The sequence below is a fragment of the Dreissena polymorpha genome, chromosome 5 (assembly GCF_020536995.1).
Source record: "Dreissena polymorpha isolate Duluth1 chromosome 5, UMN_Dpol_1.0, whole genome shotgun sequence".
NCBI lineage: Eukaryota > Metazoa > Mollusca > Bivalvia > Myida > Dreissenidae > Dreissena > Dreissena polymorpha.
In genome coordinates this window covers 19,185,156-19,205,613 of record NC_068359.1, presented here as the reverse complement: position 1 = coordinate 19,205,613, position 20,458 = coordinate 19,185,156, and the positions used below count along the sequence as shown (strand labels likewise).

Below are 20,458 nucleotides of genomic sequence, written 5' to 3'. Positions count from 1 at the left end.
GCCCCTGGATCAAATGATCGGGGGTATATTGTTTTGCTTGTCTGTCTGTCATTCTGTCATTTTGTCTGTCATTCTGTCTGTCATCAAAACTTTAACCTAAAACTTTGTCATTCTGTCTGTCATCAAAACTTTAACCTAAAACTGTAACATTGGTTAAAGTTTTGCAATAACTTTTGCAATATTGAAGATGGCAACTTGATACTTGGCATGCATGTGTATCTTATGGAGCTGCACATTTTGAGTTGTGAAAGGTCAAGGTCAAGGTCATCCTTCAAGGTCAAAGGTTAAATATATGGCTTCAAAGTGGCGCAATAGGGGGCATTGTGTTTCTGTTAAACACATCTCTTGTTTTTCAAGAAAATATTCTTGACATTGCCATATTTTATGTAACTTTTGTGAGAATAATGTAAAAAGCTTCAGTAACTTTTGGAGGATAATGTCAAAAGCTTCAGAAGGGAAAAAAACGTGAAAAGTGCTAGTCTTAGTATCGGTAGTTATTTTTTTGTGATACAGTTCTGAGAGAAATGGACCCCAGCCTTAAAATATGGGACAAAGAGAACCTTTAACTTAATTTGGGGATAACTTCTACACAGTAAAAGTGATATGGGAATGAAATTTTCCGGGTTTGATTTTTAGGGAAGACTGCATGAATAAAAAATGTTTGTAGGGGATGAAGCCTTTGATAAGCCAAAACCATTAGAAAGCCTATTTAACATTTGCTAAAATTTATAAACAGTTTCAAAATAATTGTTTGTACATGTTATCTATTTAAGAATTTGTGTCTGTTATTACAGTGGTATTGGCTGTATAAAAAGGTTTTTATATCAATATTATTTGTTCATTAATTTAATTGATTTAATGTACATTATTTCTATTGTAGGATGAGTAAGACCGTGCAATGGGGGACCAGGAAGGTCAGTTTGATACCAAGTTACATGAAGCTGTGAGGTATGGGGATATTGCGGAGGTCAAGGTTGCCTTACAACAGGGCTATGACCCCAATCTTATTGGACTCTATCAGTGGAATACGCTACATGAAGCATCGCATAATGGAGAAACAGAAATCCTACAGCTGCTTTTACAGAAAAAGGGTGAGCTTCATAACATTGTAAAAAGGATAAACATCAAATTAAAATCACTGTAATGTAAACAGTATATGTTTTTTGTGGTGAACAAGCACATTGCTTACCAGTTTTGTGTGTGCGTTTTTAATGGTATTACTTCTTTTTTTTTAGATTTAAATATATAATAAATAACCATTTTTACTCTTAAGTTCTTGCAAATTCTAAGTTTTTCAGACATCCTCTCTTTCAGCCTAGACAATTATTGTTCATGTCTCCTATTTTACAGAAACTCAGATTTTTCCCTTCAATAAATGGCTTAAAAGTTTTTAACAGTTGAATTTTATCTGAATTCTACACTTGTGCGTTCATTAGGTGACACATCGCACACGTTTTTACAACCTGATGACGGCCATTTAATCCTGCAGACAAATGTAAGAAGTCAGTGGACAGTAGCATTTGTGTTGTTGGTGTAAATTGGCATGTACCCGTTAGCTAAAATATTATTCAGTTAGAATTATCAAACTAAGTAAATAAATAGTTCACATGTTTTGAATCACTTTAAGTTTGATCTCAATTAAAGCCATTTGTGATAAATAACTGGCTTAATTAATTAATTAATTAATTTGGTCATGCAACAAGGATGACAAATAGGCTGCACATATATTGTTCCATATTTTAAGATGCTAGATACAATTATTCAAATATCAACAAAATCATAATATCTACAGTCTATTTTATTTAAACTATACAAAGTCCTAAAGACAGTTTTTCAAATGCTGACCATCAGGTAATGCACAAGAATATTAAAAATAATCTCAATTTTTTTGGACACAGTCACTTATTTAGGGCATACTTTGGTGTATCTAAATTTTTGTACAAAAATAAATTTATTATTTGACATGTCCAAAATCTTAGAGTAGTTAAGGTATTTGTGTAACAAGTATCATGTATATGTATGAAATACGATTCTAAAACTAAATACAATAACAGAAATTTAGACAGGTTAAACACATGTTTATAGAATGATGTAACAAAGATGTGAAAGTGCTATTTTTATTGCTTCTTGTTTTTGAAGTGTTTGTCTTTTATCAAGTTTGATGATACATGTAAAAACAAAAGAAACAACTTATCTGAAATAGCTCAGTTGTAAATGCCGATCTATAAAAGGGTTGTAAATCTAAATATTGTGATAGACTGCCTATATCTCCTTACTAAAGTAGATTCGTGGAAACACATTGTTGGCAGAACTCTATTTGCTTGTTGGATCCCCTATCCTAATTTTTAGCTTGGCTGTTTTCGGGAAAAAAAAAGAGGTATTGTCATAGCCAGCTCGTCGTGTCCGTGTCTGTCGTTGTGTCGTTCACGTTGTGCTAAAACCTTAATATTTTGTTAAGGTTTTTAACATTGGCTCTAAAATCAAAGTGCTTCTACCTACAACTTTGAAACTTCACATGTAGCTGTACCTTGATGAGTTCTACACGCCACATCCATTTTTGGGTCTCTAGGTCAAAGGTCAAGGTCACTGTGAATTAAAAAAAAAAAAATTCTGACAAGCTTTCGCAGCCGAGGCGGCACCCGTTATGTGGTGCTCTTGTTAAAGTTTTCCTACGAGACATTGAACAGGGGTGAAGTGCATTAGGAGGTTCACACAATTATAAGACAGACAGGCAATTTTATTGGCAAATACACAGTACATAACCATATAAACATAGCACATATTTCATTAAAAAACCTGTTAGCTCTCAAAATAACGAATATTTTGTACAATATTTAGAAAAATAAAGCTAACACATAAAAAATTTATGTTCCTTATAGCAAGAGGAAAAATTTGAACTCTAGATGTGGTCTGGTAATAAAGATTGAATACAAAATGTTTGTTAATATTTTTTTGTGTCACAATATATTTCATGTGAATTTCCGACTAAAATATCCGAAAATTTACAAGCGAATGCGAGATTGACTTTGGGCAGCTTTGGAAGCATGACGTAGTTATCATGATTCCGTCGCTGCCAGAAGCATTCATTAACCCTTTCAGTGCTGGAACGGCATTTTGAAGGCCTTTGCAAACAGTTTGGATCCTGATGAGACACCACAGAATGTGGCGTCTCATCAGGATCCAAACTGTTTGCTATTCTGATAGTTTTCTTTGAAAGAAAGAAAATGCTAATTTTAGAAATTCAGCAGACAACATTTTAGCAGACAAATTTCCCAGAATGCAAAGGGTTAAACCCCATTTTCACAGAGTGTGGCTCATATAATTTACGTTTAAGTGGCATTTAATAACAGAAATTATATTTAGCAAACACCTTTGTAATAGGTGCTTAAGGTTAACATCCACCATATTATAAGACTCAGGATCGACACTTGAATGGGAAATAAATAGTGCCTGGGACAATGTCCTGTAGGACAACTAACAAGTCTTCAGAGGGGTCTGCCATTTGGAAGATATACTTGCGCTCCTGACAAATATCTAATACGAAAACAGCGATTTTTTTGCCCAAATAGGAAAAGTACCAGTATCAGTCCAATTGGGAAAAAAATTAGGTGTAAAACCCTGAAATTGGGCAAATTTGTGTTGTAAAGTCTTCACATTGGGATTGGTGTATTTGATTTTTTGCTCACAAATGCTTTAAAATTGATAACTACCGGAAAGTGTTGTCAAGTTGTCAATATTTTATTCACTTATGTTCAAGCCATAGAGCTGCATAGGGAACTAACTAAATGTTGCATTTTATGTAAACAATTTTTTTTTTTCAAAACCTTGATTTTTCTTGATTGGGAAAGTGCAGTTTTCCCATACTATATAAAGAAGGAAAAAAGGCTGACATGAAATACCTTGATCACTGATTAACCTTAAGGAGGATTTTTTTTTAATGATTGACACCATTTAGATTTGAAACAATCACATTGTAATGACTAAAATTGGGAAAAAGGTAATTCTTTAAAACTGAGATTATAGATGATTTAATTGTTTTATTTACTTAAGTTTAACTTATAGAGCTGGATAGGGAAATGATCTATACATGCAAATTTATTATTTGTATTTTATTGATATTTTTTTGTATACCTGCAAACAGGAATTTTAGTCATTTAAGAAAATTCAATACTTTTGAGATTGGGAATTGGGCCAATTTCAGACCCTGAATTCAACCGTAAAAAATGCTGTAATGTGAAGCCAAATCCCAACATCGCGTTGTATCCCTTTGCAGGAGACCCGAATAAGGCTGACTACCTTCAATCTCGCACTGCCATGCACTATGCATCGGAGAAAGGTCATGTAACCTGCCTGCAGATGCTGTTGGAGGCTGGCGGTCGTTACGACATAAAGGATGCAGACGGAAAAGATAGTTTGGACCTCGCCACGCCAACATGTAGAAAAATACTGGAAAAATTAAGTAAGTTTGACATTATGTAAATAAATATTTGAAAGTGAAAACAATTTAGATATATGATTTGCATTAATGTTATCAGAGAGGGTAATCATGTGAAAAATATGATGGCAACGTCCATTCTGAGGTTTTTGTTGTTGTTTTATACTCTTTATTACTTTTTTCAACTGTTTAAATACTGGTCACTTTCCAGCCATTTCAGCAAAAAAAGTGTTAAGCGTTTATTTCAAATTAATATTCGCTCTTTATCTCGACTTAACTCGCTGCAAATTTTTTTAGCGGGAGCGGTAATTGTTTAACCTGCTACAAAAGTTTGCAGCAAGTAAAGTCGAGATATAAAGAGAATATAAATATGTTATAAACGCTAATCACTTTCTGGTCGATATATCTGGAAAGTGAGCGATATTTTAATAATAAACACAAGTAATAAAGGGTATAAAACAGCGAAAAATACCTTTCTCTGCATGCATGTCCCCATCTGTTTGGCACAGGATTACCCCATCTGGTTGTTCATTTTAGCATGAAAAAGAATGTGGTCATATTATAAAATGACTTTTTATTTTATTTTATTTGATGAAGTGTTACAGCCATGACTTTTGTCTCTAGATTAAATGTATGCAAACAATTCAATTGTTAATGAAAGTAACAGCTATACTGCAATATTTTTTTTTCAAGATAATGCCTATTTCACAATATAAATATAATAGTAAAAAAATAAATAATTATCATTTAATTTTTCAATAAGAATATAGGATCTTCAAAATAGACAATTATTATCATTACTATAATATTTTTTTCAATAACATATTTAACATTCAATCAAGACAGCATTCTTGTACTACTAAATTATTTTTTTAACCAACATGCCAAAGGAACTATTGTGCAAATATCATTAATAATGGATGTTTGCCCATATCTCTTTCTACATCATTGATCAAACATGTTTATTATTTATAGCGCTTAAAGCTGTTGGCAGTCAGGTGTTTAACCCATTATGTTAAGGAATTTGTTCATCAATTAATCAACTCTAGTAAAGTTTTGTGTAGATTAAGAAAAATTTACTACAAAAAATATTGATAAACTGAAACTGTTAACAAAAAGCATGGGTGAATGATATGCAGGCAATCTCCTACAAGCCCTTTGGCTCAGAATATCTGACTTAGTTCCAAGCCAAAATATGAGTATGTACAATATTGGGTACACTTATTTTTTAATACATGCTAGACATCCATATCAACTTCAACAGGGCTAGGTTTGTCTTATCTAAGATTTTAGGACAATTAAATGCTGGTTATGATGGACTTAAGCTAACATAAACAACAACATTTAATAATATGTAAATGTATACCAATGAGCAATTGGAAGATTTTAAGGACATGACAATTTAAAATCCTGTTGTTTTTAGCTCGGCGTTTTTGGAGAAAACCTGAGGTATTGTCATAGCCAGCTCGTCGTTCTCTGTCCGCCTTCTGACGTCCCCCGTCTTAATATTTTGTAAAGGTTTTGAACATTGGCTCTAAAATCAAATTGCTTCCACCTACAACTTTGAAACTTCATATGTAGATGCACATTGATGAGTTCTACACACCACACCCATTTTTGGGTCACTAGGACAAAGTTCAAGGTCACTGTGACCTTTAAAAAAAATAATAAATAATTGTGACAAGCTTTTATTTATTCAAAACTGCACCCGTTATGCGGTGCTCTTATTTAATAAGGCTGTATTTTTGTTGTCAAATTAGGGGCCAATCTCTATGAAGGATATATTTACCCTCAATGAATGTGCCTAAAATTTCAAATAGACAGTTTCCAACCAAATTTTGTGTTGTTGTTTAATTTAAAATATCCTTAGCAAATTTAATTTAAAAATACATGAGTACTTTGAATTAATAGTGTTGAAGTATTTTAGAGCTTTATTGGTATTTGTGTACTGATGGGTATTTTTAGCTCGGCTGTTTTCGGAGAAAACCCGAGATATTGTCATAGCCAGCTCGTTGTGTCGTGTCCGTCGTCGTGTACGCTGTCCGCAAAACCTTAACATTTTATAGGTTTTGAACATTGGCTCTAAAATCAAAGTGCTGCCACCTATAACTTTGAAACTTCATATGTAGCTGCACCTTGATGAGTTCTACTCGCCACACCCATATTTGGGTCACTAGGTCAAAGGTCACTGTGACCTCTTAAAAAAAAAAAAAAAAAAATTTGACAAGCTTACATTTCTTCGAAAATGCACCCGCAGCTGAGCGTGGCACCTGTTATGTGTAGCTCTTGTTTAAAGAAAGCTTTACACTGATGACTGTTTCTTCATCATGAATTGAATTGGGGGTTAGTCAGATCAAATGCAAGGCCACTGTTACTTAAAATAGGCAAATTGTGTGTGTCGGTAGCTCACATGCAGATCAAGCAATAAATCGCGGTATTTGTTTTTATTAGCTCGGCTGTTTACGGAGAAAACCTGAGGTATTGTCATAGCCAGCTCGTCATCCGCCGGCGTTGTGCTAAAACTTTGACATTTTGCTCTTAAATTAAAGTGCTTCCACCTACAACTTTGAAACTTCATATGTATATGCACATTATGAGTTCTACACCCCACACCCATTTTTTGGTCACTAGGTCAAAGGTCAAGGTCACTGTGACCTAAAAAAAATATTTATTTTTTTGACAAGCTTTCATTTATTAAAAAATGCACCCGCAGCCGAGCGTTGGCACCTGTTATGCGTTGCTCTTGTTGAATGAAAGGAACTTGTTCACAGATGTTCTAGCTTTTGAAAAATAACATTAAATCTGTTTACTTACAAATCTATACTGTTTTTGTAAGTCTTAACTAATTAGGGCAACAAGAAAAAAAGTCAGCTACCATTGTGCCTGGCTGGCTTTTATACTAATTAGCTAATTATAAACGCTTTATTAGTATGACAAATAGTTTCCAAATTACTGCATCGAGGAAAAGCGCTTTTTATTCTATGGATTTCAAATGATGATTATAGATTTATAAACTAATATTTCGAACATTAATCTTAGTAAAGAGTGTTATTAACTTTATTTTTAATAAAATGTTAACAATACAGTTCAAGTTGAATCTATGACAATTACTTTTTAAATCATCAGTTTACCAAACAGTGAACAAACTTAATTAAATAATTGCCATAAGTTTAACATGGAAAACCTGGTTTCACAGTATTGCTGTGTTTTCCATTCCAGAGATGAAAGATCTCATGCTCAATACTGACAAGGATGCTGATGACACAAGTATGGTAATCTCTGACGAGGGCATAGCCAGCGACCGCACGTCTCTTGTCTCTAGTAGGAGATCTTCCATCGAGTCCTTCAAAGACAAGGGTCCCGGTAAGTGTGGTTTGTTAACTCTTTCAGTACTGGAACCGAATTTTGAAGACCTTTGCAAACAGTTTGGATCCAGATGAGATGCCACAGAACATGGCATCTCATCAGGATCCAAACTGTTTGCTATTCTGATAGTATTCTTAAAAAAAAAAATGAAGAAAATGCTAATATTAGAAATTCAGCAGACAACATTTTAGCAGACGACAAATTTCCCAGCATGCAAAGGGTTAAAACTTTGATGATGTGAACTTGTGCACTTGATACTTTGGTTGGAATACAGGCATAACTGGAGTTAAAAATTATTTGTGCTAGAGATTTGAAACTTATAAACATAATATTAACAACAAACATATAAGCCAGCATGTGAATTTGCGCACATCCATGTTTGCATTTTTTCATAACAACTTGTGGGCAAAATATATATTTTGTGTGTCACACATAATTCAAAAAGTATTACTTCAAGAGGGCTAACCTTTACACACTTATTAAGCAGCGTGTGAGCTTGCGCACTTCCATATTCTGGTTCAGTATTTCCGACATAAGGGAAAATTTCAGACAAAAGAAGAATGTGGACTAGAGGTGTCCAAGCCCTATGGACACATGTCTAGTTAGTATTATAGAAAGGGCATCATAAGGCATTCTCCTCCCTTATACATTCCTTTATGTCATACGGTTTTTGTTTATAGCTGTTATTGCACCAGTTTTTTTTTCTTTCACTATTAATGTTTATCCTGAATTTCCAATAATAATTGGCTACAAAAAAAGCGCCTACATACAGAAGTGCAAAACGAGTTTCTGAATTGGTTTTAGACTATTATTACATAATTTGTACTCAAAATTCACATTTATCTTCAGAATGGTACCAAACCTATTAAAACTTAATTATACACTTCATATGTCATTGAATCAATATTTTGATCTTCAAGTTGTATATATATAAACTAAATACTCTGTTGTCAAAACATGATTTGACTCAATAGATTTTCACTAGCTGGGGGCTTGATCATAATTTGTAAGAGAACAATACACATGTAATTTATTTTACTTAAGTTTCTGATTCAATACAAAGATTATAGTAGGCGTAAGAGTTTGACTATGGAATGAACACATTGATATTTCTGTAGATTTTGAGAACATGATGTCATGTAATGGAGAAACTTTAAATTGATGTGTTATGCCTTTATCACTTAGATACATATTTTGACGCATTTGTAGTCCCTTAGAACATTAAATTTAATTTAAGACCTTTCATACAAGATTCAAGTTTTAAAGGCTCTATTTCCAACCCTAAGTAACTGATGAGCAGCAAACAGCATAAAACCTGAACAGACTGCGAGTTACTCGCAGGCTGTTCTGGTTTTATGCTGGTTGCAAAAGCCATTTTCACTTTTTTACTTATGGGGGAAAGGGTTGCAATTCAGTTCTCCTTAACATTGGGAATAAAGTTATAGACAGATTTTTGTTTGCTTGATGAAATTAATGATGTTTTTTTATCCTGATTATACATTTTATTTTTTAACATCAGGCTGATTTGAGAAAAGAAAATCAAAAATCATGTAACTTAAATATTAACGTGTTGATTTTTTACTGTAGTATTTAATTCCCGACTTGAAATATTTTGGATAAGAAGAAAAGTATGGCCACATGATAACTGAATTGTCAAGATAAACATATTTCAATGAATGCTCATTTTGTAGTGATAATACTAAGTTTTTATATGTTTGATACTTTTGTTTTGTTTTGTACTGATAGTTTTGTATATGAATCTGTTTAAGTTGAACCAATGACTGACAGATGAACATTTTAAAAAGCAAAGCAACCATTGAAAGGGGACTAAAAATTCTTTGACACAAATTGTCTATCCATTCCTATTACATATGTCCCACCGTAAAAAATGCACCCCACACCCACCGCTGGGGAAATGTAATACCAAAAGAAATTTTATTAGAAAATATAAATTCAAGTTATTTGTTGAGCCCAGCAAATCTAGGTAGTTTTGAAGAGTGGTGAAGTGTCAGGCAGCAGATCCTGAGTTTGAAACCCAAACCTAGTTAACTTGTGTAGTGTTTGGTAATTTAATTATTTCTGCGAATTATTTATGAGACTTTTATCCTTCTATCTCTTAATTAAGTAGGGCAGTTATCTTTTACTGGCATAAGTATGTACAATAAGCATCGAACAACAACTAAGGTTGGCTAAGTTTGCAGTAGACATAAAATAGGTTCGCAGCATTTACCTTATTTACATTTGGTTATGTTCTGGCCCATGTTACAGGATTTTAATATATCCATGACAGTATATATTTAATACATGATGGTACTCTTTAAATGATTTCATTTATTTACAGTACAGAAACAAAACATACATGTATAATTGTTCTGTATATACATGTACATTATAATGGTGTTGTGATATCTTCATTCTTAAAGGTCAGGGCCAGGTTAATATTGGCAAGCTATATATGACTTAAATATTGTTTAAAATGGTACAAACACCCAAGAAAACAAAGAGACAAGAAAGTGTTTATTGCATGTGCGTAAAGTCTGCACAGGCAAATCAGGGACGACACTTTCCGCTGTTTTGTTTAAAGAAAGTCTTTCTTAGCAATAATCCAGTTTAGGCGGAAATTATCGTCTGTGATTAGCCAATGCAGACTTCACCCATATGAATTGAACCCATTTTTCACAAAGCGTGGCCCTATTGTTTTCAGGTCTAGGGTACCTGCACATGAGTGTGGAATACCACTCCACAAAGTCCACGCTGAAACTCCGCATCTGGCAGCTTACGGACCTCCTTCTGCCACCCTGTATGTACATAGTATTTTTTACAAAGTTCATTGTAAATAACTGTGTTATGTGAATTTCGAACAAAACATCAAACTTTGAATGGATATGGTTTTGATGATTTTCTTTAATAAAACTGTTTATTTTTAGTTCTGAATGTATTTTGTAATATTCTGTCTACATTGTATGCTTTTAGTAAAAAAATGAGTTCTTCCTGACTTTTTGTCCCCTACCGGTTTCACCGGAAGGGACCTATGGTTTGCGTTCTGTGCGTCTGTGAGTCTGTGAGTCTGTCACACATTTCTTACATTATCACACATTATGCACGTCATTTCATTTTGTTCTTAAGTCAAAAATTCTGGTTGCTTCTATATGGCAACAAATAGACTAGAAATACTGCTGAAAATGGTTGTTTTCTGGATCCTGCGATAACTTTAAAAGTTCTTAATATTTTTTTATGAAACTTTCAACATGGATAGATGGAAATATGGACATTATGCACGTCATTTCGTTTTGTTCCTACGTAAAAAAATGTGGTTGCTATGGTAACCAAAAAAAAAAAACAAAAAAAATCTGAAAAGGGTGGAATTTCTTACAATGGTGGAGCCGGTAGGGGACAATTTGCTTGACAATAGCTTTGTTTTTATTATCGATGATGACATTTTTTATCATTTGTAGTTTATTTTTTAACTGAAAGAAATCCAATTTCACATCCAATTTTATAGTTAAATTAAATTCAATGATGCAGCGTGATATGCAAGTTTTTTTTCTTTTAAATATTTTGTTAAAAAATATTTATACACCTGGTAAAACATCTTACAATGTATTGTTGAAAAATCACAGTTCATTCCAAGATTTGTTATTCCAACTCCCATTATTTGTGTATTTAAAGAGGATTTGTAGGAACATGGCTGCGTTGTAGGTTGTATTGCATCAGTTGATTATGTTATTTAGTATTCCAAATGCCCGGAATACGATGTCACACAATAAACAAGTGCAATAGGAACACCACAGTAATGGAGTATTTGAAAAATTGAGGGCTTTTTTTCCTTCTGGGAGAAAGGCCGTTTTTCACAATATTGGAAAATTCCTGACTCAAACGTTCACAATTTCAAGAAGTTCGCGACTCAAATTTTCACTTTTTCAAGAAGTTCGCAACTCAAAATTTCACAATTGTAGAAAGTTAGCGACTCGGTTTTTTTCACATTTTCGAACAGTTTGCGACTTCATGTTATTTTTTTCAATAAATGGTGCGGGGGGGGGGGGGGGGGGGGGGGGGGGGCTCTATTGCTCCTCTGTATGTTTTTATGGAAATTTAATTTTCGTTTAGTGCCTCATAAGATAACTTAATTGCAAACATACTTAGTGATTACATTTTTTGTTTGTTTATTAAAACTAACATCGTTGATTTACTTTTTCAGCTAATACTTCGATGATTCATTCAATATATGTCAAGAGTTACCTTCAACCTGATAAAAAGAAAGACTCAAAGCGGAAAACAGAGGAGGTCAAAGTTGACCAAAGTGAAGGTCATATCCACTGGCGACGCAAAAAGGTCGTTGCTATACAACACGTCTTTACCCCGTCCACATTCAAATTTAGTCGGCCACTGGAATATGCAGGAATTACAGCAGAGCACATTAAAGAAAGAAACTTACAGATAGAGGTGTGCATAACGCAGAGATACTCGCATAGGAGCTTTCTGATTGGAATGGTGCGCATGTCTCTTAGATCTGCTGTGAAAAAAGTTGTGAAAGAGAAGTTGTCTCTTATTCCCTGTATGAATCACACGATTCCAGCAAATATGAAAGTGTACAGTGCCTCTCAGCTGGACATTTCAAGTGACAATACAATGCCTGGTGGTGAAATATTTTTCAGTAATCCCAATGTTAGAATTGTGCTTCCAGAGGACGCAGATAATGCAAGTGATAAAGCAGCTAGTAACCCCGATCTTCAGCGTAGAAATGATAGTGTTTTGTCACCCTCAACAGAGGTTGACATGAGCAGCCATTACAGATTTGTGTCTCAAGTGCCAAAGTTGGACCTTAGCAACATGGCGCTTGATGAAAGTGGGTACTCAAGTGAGATACATGTGTCTTTGCAAAGTGGACTTGAGAGTCCAGACTCAAACAGTTCAAGCAGCAATTTCTCCAGTACTGTGAACATTGCTGAATTGTACGAATCAAAGAAGACTAAACCTGTGCATGTTTTAGAGGGAATAAAAGAGGATAAATCACATCACCTTGATGGTTACAGTGACAAAAAGGATAAAGTTGATTCTGCCATTGAAATAACTGATATTGAAGATGAATCTATAGAATTAGTAACCATGGTTTCAGACGGTACAACGACTTTTTCTAGATCAAAACAAGAGAGTTCTGAAGAAGAAACACCACTTGAAATAAAAGTGGAATCAAAGGCTTCTTTAAAATCAAGCAAACATCAAAAACAAACAAACTTTGACCTGTTTAAAAAGAAACCACAAAAGACAGACACATTGTCAGGTAATGATTCCAGTGATGTGGAACCAATAGGAATTAAAATTGTTTCAAATGCTCAGCTAAAAATTATTAAAGACATATCAAAACCTAAGCAAAGACTTTCAGGTATGACAACTGATGTTAGTGCTAATAATGTTGAACCTGTTGAAATTAAAATTGAAGCAAATACTCTTCTTGATAAATCAGCAGACACTAAAAGAAAGCAAAGACAATTGGGAAAGAAATCAGGTGATACTGATACTGAACCAATTGAAATTAAAATTGAACCAAATTCACCAATAGAAGTGAGCGATGGAAAGGCAAAAAGAAATCGTAGGAAACTTGGAAAAAAATGTGATGAAAGTTCTGATGCTAAACCTTTGACAATTACAATTGAATCTAATTCCAAACAGGATGCAAGTATTGAGATATCTAAAGTAAAATACAAAAAGTCTAATGAAAAGTCTGATGACAATTCTGCTGAATCAAGGTCAAGATCAGAATCCCCACAGTGGGACTTCTATGACATTCCTTCAGAAGTTGTTGTTAATTCAACGGAAACAACTGCCAGTCCCTGGAAGGAGGGAGCAGCCCCTGTTATTCTCCCGATGGAAACTACTATGGGAATTCCAAATACCAAAGAATTTCGATTCTCATTTTCTAGGAACGAACATCCAGAAAGTGGATCTAAAAAGAACAAGAATTCTCCTAAACCTGGTCATGCTGTTCCAGTTGTACCTAGCATTATTGTTACTAAGCCCTCGTTTAAGGGAAAGCAAGGTGAATCACGTAATCTTGTTGAAGACTTTTCTGTAAATATTCCTGAATCATTGTCAAAGCAAAACCAATCAAATACCATAACAAGGTCTGAATCAGCAGAAATGTTAGAAGGAAATATAAGAGAGACCAAGCAGAAAGATGTTGATGTTAAAAAGGAAGAAAAGATGGGACTGAAGAAACTTGATAGAAAAGCATTTGTCAATGTTGGTAAAGCAATAAGTAAAAAGCCAGAGGTCCTTAAATCACAATTAATAAAAAATGATACGGAACAGATGGCAGACAGTGATTCGAAAGTGTCCATGTTTAAATCTAGGTTAAGGAAGTTACGAATTGGAAAAGAATCCAAGTATAGTGAATCAAAAGTAATTGTTGATAAAGCTGTTCCTAGTTTGTCTGCAAACACAGGGGCTGAAATAGGATTGACAGGAGTTAAAGTAGAAAGGAGTGAAGGAAATGTTAAATCAAAGACGAGCCATGTGACAAGAAGAGCCGAGAGGACTGCTTCATCTGTTTTCATAGACATGGAGAGGCTTTCATTGCAGTCTTCAGGGGCACATGTCATTGAGTTAATTGAAGAGGACATTAGCATTACAGAACTTGACGACAATGATCCACTGTTTACTGACAGGTCAGAAGCTACAACATTCCAGCATTTTACCGATATCGAAAGCGGGTTTGGCGATTACAAACTACCACAGTGCAAGTCGCCGACGCAATACATGGTCCCTATGCAGGTATATGATGCTGATGATACAAGTTGTGATGAGTCCATGTCGTGTGATTATGTCAATCATTTAAATGAACCTGTTACTGAGTTATAAATAACGCTTACAAGCTATTCCGTATCTTGAAAAAAAAATACATTTATATTTTTGTTCCCATAACCTGCCTATTGCTTTCATTACATTTAAGTGTTGTTGCGAGGGAATTACTGCTTAAAATTCATGATTAGAAGGTTTCAGAATCTATCTAACAGTGTATATGAAAAAAATGTAATTCAGGATAATTTGTATGCAATTTACATGTACAGGGTGCATCATTTACATATTAATGCCTCATTAATGCTATTAACAATAAGCTTTTATAGCAACAAATTACAACTTCTAAGCCTTCAGAAAATTCAGTTTGACTAAAACACTTTTCATTAAACTATAAGATACTGAAACTTAGCACAAATTCAATGAAGTTACGAGGTAGGGTTTGATTTGCGAAATGTAATATTTGAAATATAATGAACTGTTAAAAATATATTTATTGTTATCATGTTTTTTGTTAATGAATATGAATGAATATTGTTTAGTTATTATGGATGATGTGTTTAGGCCAATTTTGCAATTTTAAGAACATATACTTCTCCGTTGATCGGAAATGTAGGGCCTTAAATTAATTGTTGATTTTAGCACGCGTTTGCAATATTATATTTGCATTTATTGAATTTCTTGAAAGAGATGGTAGTTACTATCTCATCGAATATTCTTAGCCTTAGAATTGACTCTTTTTTTATATTTCACTTGTAAATAATGGACACTCACCTGATATTTGTTTCATGTGACATTTTAGATACCCACTTACTGTTAACATAATAGTACTAGTAATGCACTAGTTTTCATTATGATTATCGGTAAGTTTGATAGGAAAAAACATGTTTAGAAATACATGTATGCAAATGATAGATAAGAATTTTTTTTGCCTGACATACTTTTTAAAAATATATTCTCAAAATATACACAATCAATTAATCAATTAATAATAAGATAATTCAATTAATTAAATGATTAAAGGAAGTCTTTATAACGGATTCTTTAGACTTGAATATTTTGACTTACTAATAATGTATTTAGAATTACGCATTAAAATGATATTTTGTTATTCAATGTCGATTATGTTGAAAGATTCTAAATGGAAAGTACATGTCGTTTATTGAATGTGTGCATACTTTATAAAGATGCATTTATATTGTGCTGATAAACTGTTTTAAGCAAGCCAGAAAGGTTTATCTGCTTTGTTTTTTACATAGGCTGTTGGTATGTTCTGGCTTTCAGCGCATGATATTCAATTTTAAACTGGTAGAATACAATATTTTTAAACTCGTTAAAACTTGTAAGGTTAAGTTTTAAACCCCTAGAATAACAAAATACGGTCAGCCAAATATTGAAATATTTTGGTAAAAGAAGCTTTAAAATTAGTGCCAATTTTCTGTTATCATTGTAAAATATCCAATAGTTGACACAATGAGGTAGGCTTCTATCAATAAGGGAAGGAATTTTATCATTTCGGTCAGTCTACTTAAAATGGCAATTACCGTTTCAATACAATTGAACTGTTTCGTGCTAGTATTAGAGGGTACTATATCTGGTTTAGAGATTTTTTTTTTTTACTTTCAATACTTTGTCTTTCTGAAGGGGTATTTATACCTATATAGTAAGCATTCCCAAAATAGTTGTTTAATTATGTTTTCACAGTCAGGCAGTACATTGTGCATTTGTTTTATATTCACTAAGTGTTCGTACCAGATTCAATTTCATATTTGTAGTGAATGTAGTCAGGAAAGAGTTTAAGAAATTTTGAAGGTTAAGGGCGAGTAAATATTGTATGATTTTGGTTTGTATAATTTATAAATTTTTATAAATCATTCCTAAAATTTATATTTGACTGTTTTTTTTTTTACCACAGTACTTTTTAAAATTATCTATAGCAAAGAATGACATTTGAGTAATGTTATGGATGAATCAATAATATTTTGTGACCACTTAAGAGATGTTTTAGGTTAAATATGAAAAAATATAAACACAAGATATGCAGCTATTGTTTTGGTGCCTAAGATTAAAATTTTATGTAGTATTCAGTTTAAAGTGTAGAAAAAAACAAAGTCTTCATTTTTGTTATTATTGATGTCGTATATACATATTTTTTTCGTTTGGGGTCAGTCCTCCATTTCAATTTATCAGAGCTTTTTCTTATCATTTTGGGAAGATGACCTATATGCATGAAATTTTAGGGTCAATTTACAAACAATAATTGTTTGGTATGTAAATTTCAAGCAATTTGTGATTAAAGTTACTTAAAACAGTAAATTCCAAACAAAAAATCAAAATAATGGATATTGCATATTCACAAATCTTTATTTCAAGACATTTAATCTTGATTACTATACATAAAAAAGTAAAACAATAAATACCCCCCCCCCCCAAGGCCCTGTATATAAACTTCCATTTTCTCTTTTTCACAGAAAAGAAAGACAGTAGCCATGAAACATTATTGATGCATAGGGACCAAAATGGTAATACATATTACGAAAAAATAATGTGCTGATTTGATGTTGTAATAACTGTATTCACTGGTGTTATAACTGTAGCTGAATTGCCATTAATTTTGCATGTGCCTTATAATAAACCAGGATGTGTTCTTAAAGGGACCTGTCCACAGTTTGATAAAATGACCAAAACAAAAATGTTTCAGAATTGTAAATTTTTGTTTTAGCTATGCTTTTTTGCATTTACATTTTCCATGCTCACAAATATCCATTATATGTTTTTTGAAAATCTGAAAATTATCAAGCGTTACAAACACAAAAAGATTGAATAATTTAGAGAGTTATATAAATTGCTTATATAATTTATAAAATAAAGCGTTAACTAAAGCATCACAGATGACAGAGTGGTTTAAGCGCTAGACTTTTACTCCAAGGGTCAGTGGTTTGAGCCTTAATTGGTCCGGATTACTTTCTTTTCTTTCTGGAAGTTTATTCTTGTTATATATCGGAGCTCGTTTAATAGTTCCAGTGTTTACATGTATCAATTTAAAGCATTTAATGACAAACTTCAAAACATACCAAAATCTGTGAACAATTCCCTTTAACCATTTGCCATATGTGTAAAATTTACTTTTGCAGAGTTTTTTAAGATTTAATACACATTTCTAGACAAATTACGCAACTTTAATTGGGTTATATTGACAGGCAAGCTTAACCAGCATACTGTTTTCGGCCAAGTCTTTGTCTCTAAAAAATTGAATCTAGTTTTGGGAGGAAACTTCATACTTCTGTATACAGTTTAATTATATAGATGTAGATGTCATTTAGGTTTGCATTCAAGGTCAATGTCATAATTGGTAAAATTAGAAATGATTGCATGGTTTTCACAGAGCTTTTATACCTTTACTTGAATGACAAGAGTTTATTACCCAGTATTTACTTATATGAAGTGGTTGTCATGAAATATTGCATTTATACCTTTATGGTGTTTGTATCGTGTCCACTTTTCATGTTGAAGTATCCTTGTTTTTTGTTGTTTTGTAAACAGCATGCATTGACAGATCAATCTTGAGTCATCTTGTTATTATTTCACATTTCCATCATATGTACAATATTCAAATTTTACTTGACTCTATTTGTATAATAAGAAATATATTCAAATTCTTCATTTTTCTAATTTTTAAATTAAGTATCGTTATTTTGGGTTCACTAGCATTTCTGCAGTTGGCATATTAAGCTTTGCCTTGAAATAAACTGCAATAGAAACAAATAGCAGTTCAAAGAGGTTTTTTACTGCTTAGTAAAAAAGCAGTTAACATTTCACACTTCATTTAAAATAAGATCTATTAAACTTCTGACCTTTTACTGTACTGTGCCATCATTTATAATTTAAATATTCAATGTAAAAGCTTGATTTGGTTGTTTCAAGTTCAATGATTATGTTTTTTTTTTTGGGGGGGGGGGGCATTTATTTGAGTGTTAACACTATGTGAAATAGCTGTTGATTGATTTATATACATTTACATTTGCATGGAGTCTTTAAATCTGGCATTTTTGTTTGTGGATTTTTTAAAATTATGTATGATAAATGACTTTGGGCTGGAATGTTAATTGGGCATATGATTTTGTTGTTAAGTGGACCTGCAAAAAAATAAATAAATTAGTGTCAAACAAATAATATTGATTTCAAAGTAATATCTGTTACATGTCATGTCCATTACATCTGGGTTAAATAATGTAATCCTAAGCTAAAAAGAAGCTTAATATGACGATTGTATTGTGCATATTTGTATTAATGTTTACTGCATTTGTTTGTTTCTTTTATCTACCTCATAAGTTCATAACACATGTGCAAACGTCACTAAACATGCTGTGCCTTGTCAAATTTGTGACAATCAAAACATATGATTTCCAGAGGATCTGTTTGCTTTGTTTTAAAGAAATATACTAATTTGTTAAATTTTATAGAAACAGTATAATTTATTTATATAATCTGTTATCTTTTTTTTTAAAGAACGTAATACATTTATTATATTATGTAATAGTTAAAGAATTGAACTTTAAATGATATTGATAATAGTTCTTATTAGTTACAGTTAATGGGATTATAGTTGAACATAAACATGGTATATAATGGTGTTGTTAAGTGTATTTTTATTTGTTTGAAAGTTATTAAGCTTTTGAGGTGCAATTATACATAAATGCACTGTAAGCGTGATGTGGTTTGCTAATAACATTAACAAATTAGTCAGGGTCTGATAATTTGAATGTTATAAATTTACCACACTTATAAATGTAACTATGATTAATATGTTATAAAACAAAGGCATAATTGAAAACTACAAGTCATCTAAAAGTAGAACTCAAGGTATTAATCTGAATGTTTAGACTCAAGACATTTCAAGATTGCCATACAAATATGTATACATATTTGTACATATTTGTAGTCCCTTAGAAAGTTAAATTAAATTAAAGACCTTTCTTACGAGATTCAAGTTTTACATGCATCATTTATAACCCTTAGATACTGATGAGCAGCAAACAGCATAAAACCTGAACAGACTGCGAGTGACTTGCAGGCTGTTATGGTTTTATGCTGGTTGCAAAAGCCATTTTCACTTTGCTACTTATGGGGGAAAGGGTTAAAGGCATCATTTATAACCCTTAGATACTGATGAGCAGCAAACAGCATAAAACCTGAACAGACTGCGAGCGACTGACAGGCTGTATGGTTTTATGCTGGTTGCAAAAGCCATTTTCACTTTGCTTCTTATGGGGGAAAGGTTTAGTCAGTTACTTTGACCACCTCCTTTGACAGGGTGCTTAACACAGGTTCACCTGTATTTGATTTTCATTCTAATCTGAACTGGTTTTGTTTATTTGCTGTAGTTACCAGCTTGTTTTGATCAAATCCATTTTCCCTCATTGCCTATCCCACTAACTTGAAATCTGATTTGATTGTGAACAAGTCAGTTTTGTAATAAAAAAACCCACCTGTTGATATAAATATTTAAAGGAGTAATTCAGATTTGTTTCCAATAGATCAACTATATAAATCTTTACCTCCTGTCTATTGCCCGAATATAGATTGCTGTGAGGTGAGAAATCAAAATGTCATTTAAAAGTGTCTCTGTGGTAGAATCAATATTTTTGCAATACTTCATTTCAATCATTCAATAATAAATCAGTAAATGAATTGAGGAAAGATATTAATTGTAATTGATCACCATTTATGTGGCGTAATAGTCAAAGATCAATGAAAAAAGCAATATTAAAAAAGCAATATTAAAAGCTGAAGAAAAAATGGCTACAAAAAGGACTAAACATACAAATTATTATACTTGCTTTAAAAATCATTAAAAGTAAA

General features: G+C 32.6%; 1 protein-coding gene across 1 annotated transcript; it reads left to right on the top strand.

Moving 5' to 3' along the window:
- Positions 1-898: 898 nt before the first annotated feature.
- LOC127881819 (ankyrin repeat domain-containing protein 11-like) lies at positions 899-18,580 on the top strand. The gene is made up of 5 exons (XM_052429957.1): positions 899-1,091; positions 4,274-4,459; positions 7,655-7,798; positions 10,506-10,601; positions 12,000-18,580. Exons 1-5 carry the CDS (start codon positions 899-901, stop codon positions 14,657-14,659), a joined length of 3,279 nt encoding a protein of 1,092 aa, XP_052285917.1. The 3' UTR covers positions 14,660-18,580.
- Positions 18,581-20,458: the final 1,878 nt, after the last annotated feature.